Here is a 7,703-nt window from a genome sequence, read left to right as displayed (position 1 = left end):
CGTACATATGTATATATATATATATATATATATATATATATATATATATATATATATGTATATATGAATGATAAAATGGCCAAAACAATATTTATATATATATATATATGCATAAATAAATGAGACAATGAGGAAAAGAGAAGGAAATAGACATAACTAGTTGTCAGAAACCTCAAATCCAGGCAAAGGACGCATTGTGACAGCACAATTTAAAGATGCGAGAGCATCATCCTTCATGGCGCGAAGCACCAACACTATGTGAGGTAAAACCCTTGAGCCCGTAACTATTGAGGAGCGGACTTTTTTAGGTAAGGGAAGAGGAAGGGCAAAGGCGTCGATAGAAGTTTCTGGTCTTTCCCTCTTAGTTGGGGGCTTGGCATTCAAGGCCTCACCACACGCCAAAGGAGTAGAGACACAAGCTTTAGCCATGGGTTCATATTTTTTCCAAGGTTCAGGAACTTCGCCTGCGTACGCAACCCAAGCCGCTAGCTCATCATGCCAAGCTACAAAACCTATTTTCTCCTTTGCAAAATATGCGACCAATCCACGACTAAATTTCATGTGGCACGACTTGTTAATTGGTGTCGAAGGAGGGGGAGGAAAAGTGCATTCATCCCTACCAGCCGCTACGTAATCATTGAACCTAACAGCTATCTCATTCCAATATTAACAAGCCCTCCGAGTAAGAACCCCAACTCTCGGATTTTCAAGAAGCAATGCCGGCAAAGGTGCCTTATTCAAACAAGAATGCCCGGTTCACAGAATGAATGGAGTTTTTCTTAATGAACAGCTTTTCTTCATTTGTTTCTTGGACCAATCTTCATGTTTTTAATTTACTTGAACAACATGTTTCTTGAATTACTAAACTCATCTTAGATCTACCAAATTACAAGTAAAGTTCATTTTGTCAAAAAATTATCCAATTACACTAAAATATGACCCTAACAAATAGAAGAAGTAAACGAAACGGAATCCAGTGGTGGTGAAGGAGGGAGATAATTACCAGGAGCAATAAGAAGATGAGTTTCATCAACACCTTGTTAGCAAGATGTTAAAAAAGAAGAAGATTTGTTTAATATAACACATGTGTCGCTTTTCAACTTTTCCTCTCACACGCTCCACCTTTTCTGCCTTTTCGCGCCTATTTGCTTCTTGTTTTCCCTCTTCATTTTTTCCTGATTCTCTCTTCTTCTCCCACGCCTACGCCTCTGCCTCCTCTCTATTTTTTTTTTTTCTTCGTTCTCCCTCGACCCAACCCAAGCCGCTGCTTCCCTTCCCTCCACCCATGCCGCCAAACCCTTCACTACTCCCTCTAACCGAACCCATTCTCCTCTCCCTGACCGAACCCGATTGCCCAGTCTTGAAACCAATATTCTCATCTCAAAATCGAAGATTCAAGGGAGGGGATTAGGCTTCCATTTGGGCCAGACTGAAGCTCCATGGGTTATTAGGTTTTGGTTTGGGTTAGAGATTTTGTGGGTCTTGTATGCAGATTCTGACATGGAGAATGCAGATTTTGACATGGAGAATGCACAAAAATCTCGTGATGAAATGTGTGAAAAAGATGTTATCTCTTGGACTGTGATAATTAATTACTAGTTATGTGCAAAATGAGGAAGCTCAGGTTGGTTATGTGCAAAATGATTCTGACTTCATTTTTTGCAGCATGTTGTGCGTTTTATTGTTAACTATGAGACTTTAGGATTTGTTAGTGCTTGGTGTCTATCAAATTTTGCTGAGGGTGTTTGGTTTTTTCTTGCTTTGTGAATTTTGGTATATTGGTATTGTGATTTTGTGTGTGCGATTGTTCATTTGGGGGTGAGTGGTGAGTTGAGATGAAGGAGTGATAAGAACCATTGAAGGACCTTGGTGTAGGGAATTTTGGGGTGGCAAGGTTGGTGAGAGATAAGAAGACAAAAGAGCTTGTTGCAGTCAAATACATAGAAAGGGGAAAGAAGGTAATTTCAATTTGGAGTAAAGTTAATTCGCAAAATGCTTTGAGTTCTACAAATGTTGGTGCTAGAAGTTGTAATGTGTTTCTTCTTTCTTACATTTTACTTCTTGCTTGATCTTAAATTGTAAATTAGGCTTGTTTCCCCTGGCTGGTACGTAGAAATCGTGTGCTGGCTTTGGCAAAATTAAGTATTGTCTTGCTTAAATTACCAGTTGCTGCTTTTATATAGCTTATTGTTTGGTAGAGATTTTCCATTTTTTATGGGCATCCATACGAAACTGTTTGTAAAACACTATGTATATAATGTATATTTGGCACTACAAGTACCATAACAATTATGGTCCTTCACTCAATGCATTCTCTATGAAGGTGTATTGCCTGTCTAGATAGGTGTGACCTATGACAAGTGCTAGTGCTACAACCTTTGTCGATATTTGCAATTGTTAGAAAGGATACAACTCCTCACAAGGTTATGACCATATCAATCACAAGATTGTGACCTTGCGCGAAGGGATGGGTTTCTGTTTATAAATGAGACACAAGGACTGAACGATTGATTATCAAGCCATTCTAATTCTCCAATTTTAGGACAACATTCCTATATTTGATTTCCATCCACACAAGCCTACCTTCCACAGTCCTCACAATGGGACCAACACTTTTCTATTCCCATGCTTGTGTTTTTGCAGCTGGATATATGCAAAATTCCACGATTTTTGCAGCCAAAAGAACTAGTTACTTTTATGGTGTTTCACTACTACGATTATTGTTCCCATGCTTGTTGACTACTTCATATCACAATGGATGTAATTATTGATGTAATCACAAGGACTTCATATCACAATGGATGTAATTATTGTAAAGTTAGTTGTTAAAATGAATAAAGTAACTTTTTAAGATGCTAAATGCTATATTTTATAACTTTTTAAGATGCTATATTTAAATGAAACTTAAAGGATATAACTTTTTGCTTTTAATGTCAGCGAATTTTACATGATAGGCTATAGTTGTTGAGTCTAATTTTGTCAAGGTTGGATAAAGAATTAATATAATCTTTGAAGAATGGGAAGGCTTTGCATTGTTTCTAAAGAAATATTGAATGATAACTATTTTGGGAACTTTGAAGAATGGGAAGGCTAATGAAATATGCTAGGCCATAAATATCATGATCATTGCCAACATTGACCTAAAGGAAGGCATCAATAAATTTGAAGTGTTGGTGACTTGTGGCGACTAAATGCTATGTGGCAAAAGATCAGCTAGACCTAAGGGAAAACGTCTACATGTAAAGACCGTGGGTTTGGATGCATGACTTATACAGATAGTATTTTGACATTAAGCATAGTCCAAGTTCGGTTTGGATTGTGTTTGTTAGCCAAGTACTAATGGACTAGGATAGCTAAGATATAAAATTGTATTAATATGTAGGGCTAATTTTTTTACATATTCAATAGTTTTTTGTTTTTTATTGTAAATATCTATATTGAAGATGTTGTGGCGCTCTCTATTGAAGAGCAAAAGTGTAAGTATGTTGCTAATAATGATGTTGAGTTGATTCTACAGCCACTCACCATATTATCCCTACGAAGGGGTTGTTTACCACGTACAAAGCAGGAGACTTTGGTACAATGAAAATGGGCAATTCTAGTTACTCAAAAATTGTGGGAATTGGTGATGTGTGCATCAAAACAAATGTTGGTAGCACTGTGATGTTGAAGGATGTGTGACATGTTCCAGAATTAAGGATGAATGTGTTTTCTACATTGGCTATGGATCGAGTTGGTTATTGTAACTACCTTGGTAATGGAAGATTACTTACTAAGGGGCCATTGGTTATTGCAAAAGGACATGCGTGTTATGGTATGTACAAGACACATGTGAAGATCTGTAAGAAGAAGTTCAATGAAATTAAAGATTTTGAAAAGACTCCAAAGATGAGTGTTGGGATTAATGGTGTTGAAACAAAGAAGGTGAAATTCTCATTGCCAAATAGTGCTTCAGAAGAGGAAGTGGTAGGTGATGAAGAATACAAATATGCTAAGGCTACATGGGATGATGATGAAGTGAAAGATCCTAGAGGTCTTGAGTAGGAAGAGCAATATCATCCACTAGAGATTGTTGAACCTTATGAGAAGAGGATTGCTGGAGAACATTGAACTGTTAGCTTCAAGAATAATTGGGCTTCTGATGAGGGGGAACCAAGAGATTGGATTAAGGATATCCAAGATGAGATTAATTCTTTGAGAATGAAAGGTATTGATATCAATGAGGTGTTCTCAGTGTTGGTGAAAGTAATGAAGAAGGACAAGGTTGGAGTCGGCTTGACCGACATGGAATTGAATTAAAGGGATAGAATGAAGTTCTCCTCCCATCGGTGGGCTGGAGGGGAAGATTGTTAGGTGCACGTGGACACCAATGTCCAGCCCACACTGAAGTAGTGCTCATTTAATGAGCTTATGTTTGTGTGACTTTCAAGCCACGTGAAATTGAACTCTCCTAGTTCAATTAGAATTATGAAATAGTAGTGCTCTTCAAGAATTATAATTAAAGTTGAGTTAGGAATCCAAATATTCCTAGGAAAAGATGTGAGGCAGCAGACTTATTATATAAAGTAAGGTTGGGGTGCCGCATATTAAAATATATAGAGAAAAAGAATTGCCGCATTTGAGAAAGATAATTTGTGTGTGTGAGAGCAAAGAAAAATAAGAGAGATTTTTTTTTTCTTTAGTCGTGAGTCATACACAAGAATTATTGTAATTGATTTGATAATAGTGAAATTATTTGGAGCTTGTCCTGTGGTTTTTCTCTTCAAAGAAATGGTTTTTTCACGTAAATATTTGTGTTCTTATGTGTGATTGTTATTTTGAATTAATAGTTTTTTTTTTTTATAATATTATTTGGGACCCAACACACCTTCCCACCAAGCCATGGAAATTAAAGCATATAACAAAAGCGTTTTCAACCCTAGCACAGCAATCACAAAACAATAGTCATCGTTAGAGCTAAATCAACCAGTTGAATAATAGAACAACTACAAGTGGTTTGCACTGAAAATTGAATGGAGAAAAGAGATATGGCTACTCTTTTAGGTTTGAGGGAAACAAAAACAGTAGAATTGTTGGAAAATTAGAGAGTGAGAGAGAACGCTTACCGGAAATATTGTGGATTTAAAGAGGAAAAGCATACCTCACTTGTATGATCCATTAACAACCTCTTTATTTTTCCGGATGATAGGGCTATATAACCACCATATCTTGCTAGATTAAGTCTGGTATTTGAATGGCTTTAAGGCTCTGTTTATTTCAACATAAAACCCTGTTCTAAAATATTTTTTGTTGAGAACTGTTCATAATTTTTATGTTTGGTTGCGCTTCTAAAAATGTTATGAAAAACATTTTTTAACATTTGACTTGTATTGAAAATCACAAATAATTTCATATCCATGTAATAAATCTTACAATTTCTGATAACAAAACAAATTTAGGATGTTGATGACAATGAATTCTAAATTCAGTTTCCACAATCCACACTGGATTGTCGTTTTGCTACCCCAAATGCAATCACTTACATATTACCGTCCATTTACTATTGGTGGGGCCACCCATTGTTCTCTATCTCTCATTAACCAATCTAGTTAAATTTGGACATTATGCCCGATCAATTCCCCAAATCCTTTCGTAAGCTACACTGTTTTGATATTTACAATCATATTGCAGCACTATAAGAACGTTGAAATGTTGTAATTTTTTTGGATTTGGCTGCATCAATATCTAGCCTTTCTTTTGCAAACCATGACCAAGCAAGCAACCTTTTACCAATAGGTCACGAAATTAAAAGTACCTTGTACAAAATTGGTCATGATACAGTAGCTATAACTATAAGGGAGATACAACAGCTGGCTAATTTCATCCCAAAAAGCTATGAACAGAAAACAAAACTCCAGCAATCAATTTGCTTAGGTACCCTTATATTTTTGTACTTTTATCAAAAAACGACATTATCAAAGTAAAATAAACTGAGAGATCAGACAGCACCACAAGCAATGAAGCAAATCAATCAGTGGACTTTAATCAATTCAACATCATACACCAGCCATGAATCTGGTGGTACGTTTTCACCATGCCCCTTACTCCCATAACTGCAACACAGACATGGCATGTCAAGCAAGGGGCTAAGAACCCAAAGAAAGAAGCAAAAAGAAATGTGCTGCAATATAGAGTCAGAATTCAATCACATACCCCATTGATGGTGGGATGATAAGTCTTCTCTTTTCACCAACTCGCATACCTAAGAATCATGCACACATGTCAGCCAAAGAATACTAAACAATAACTTAAGTGAAATAAAAGTTCAGTCGGGACAAAAATCTCAGTCATTACCATTAATACCAATGTCCCAACCCTCCATAACTTTTCCCACACCTGCAAGAAGCCATATATATTAAACAACGTAGTAAAACTAATAAACCTTATTTGGCAAAACCATGATTCTATCTCATATGGTAATACCTAGGCGGAACTTAAAGGGAGCATCACCGACATTCGAGCCAACTGATTCTCCATTATTTTTCAACTTGCCATTGTAATTGATACTGATCTGGAACCAAACAAAATTCATATCAGCATTTTTCTAACATACATGTCCTTGGTTTGCTATAGTAGAATATGTGCAATATCAGAATATCATTTTTGGTAAGCTACCCCTCCAGAGGAATACTAATAATAATAAATCAAATTACTCTATTTGTTCGTTATTTGGATCAAAGATTGCATGCAACTAAAAAGCCTTCAACTAATATCATTCCAAGGGACTTGCCTTTTTCCCTGACGCAGCTACTTTGCTGTCTGGTTTCCCCATTTCTAGCACCTCAAGGATTAATCCATTAGACAAGGTCCAAACTTGAGATGACTTGTCATCAGCTTTCTTGTCCACTGACAGAAGGGATGTATTCATGTTCACATCTTTCCCATTCTCCTGGGTTTTATTCTTTTTCTTCTTCTTAATTTTTTTGTCCGAAGAATGATTTTCATCAGCAAATACATGAGATTTGCTGTCAAGGCTCCTGTACAAATAGAAGAATAATATAAAAAGAAAGCATACAGCAAACAAAGACTCAAAGAGTCACCCAAAGAACTACTCGTCTTGCACTCAGCTTAGCATTCAGAAAATCTAGATGGCAAGAGCATTATCTATTTGCATCCTTAGTGATTTTGATTAGTTGTAACTCTCTCTCTCTCCCTCCTTCTCTCTCCTTTGTAATTGGTCCAGGTTGGAGGAGAAAGAAGGGGGGGGGGGGGGGGGGGGGGGGTACTGCCACTTTTATGTGTGTTTCTATCATTTGTAGAATTGAATCTAAAAGAATACTAACTTGTCATTGGCTGGATTTGGATTTTGTTCGAATGTCATAGGCAGACCATGGACAATGTCTTCAGCCTTTGCCTTGTTTTGCTGAGCTCCATCCTCTCTGACAACATTTTCATGATTACTGTCAGATTTAGAAGCTTTCACATCCCTTGCCCGTTGTTTGCTTTTCTTTTTAAGTTTTTCACTTGGTTCAGAGCCAACTTCAGTAGAAGGCAGCAAAAGATTTTCAGGCAGTTCAGCTCCCCTACTCAAGTAAATATAAAACAAAGTATCAACAAACTGAAGCCTCAGTAAAGACTCTCAATAAGAGGAATATGTGATGTCCCAATTAGTTGAGTGTTAGTTATGTGAGTGTGTACCGAGCGAGTTCCACATTGGGCATGTA

The 7,703-nt window shown here is 36.8% G+C and overlaps 1 protein-coding gene across 1 annotated transcript in view; it reads right to left on the bottom strand.

Moving 5' to 3' along the window:
- Positions 1 to 5,746: 5,746 nt before the first annotated feature.
- Positions 5,747 to 7,703, bottom strand: part of LOC112027819 (peptidyl-prolyl cis-trans isomerase FKBP43) — a gene marked incomplete in the record, with an annotated part of 6,045 nt that continues 4,088 nt past the window's right edge. The window contains 6 exon segments of the mRNA XM_065762412.1: positions 5,747 to 6,092; positions 6,193 to 6,241; positions 6,334 to 6,375; positions 6,463 to 6,550; positions 6,770 to 7,016; positions 7,323 to 7,562. Of these exon segments, the coding sequence (XP_065618484.1) occupies positions 6,011 to 6,092; positions 6,193 to 6,241; positions 6,334 to 6,375; positions 6,463 to 6,550; positions 6,770 to 7,016; positions 7,323 to 7,562 (748 nt within the window).

Source organism: Quercus suber, unplaced genomic scaffold, assembly GCF_002906115.3.
Source record: "Quercus suber isolate HL8 unplaced genomic scaffold, Cork oak 2.0 scaffold_457, whole genome shotgun sequence".
NCBI lineage: Eukaryota > Viridiplantae > Streptophyta > Magnoliopsida > Fagales > Fagaceae > Quercus > Quercus suber.
Note: the sequence above shows the minus strand (reverse complement) of the source record. Positions and strands in the feature narration are given on the sequence as shown.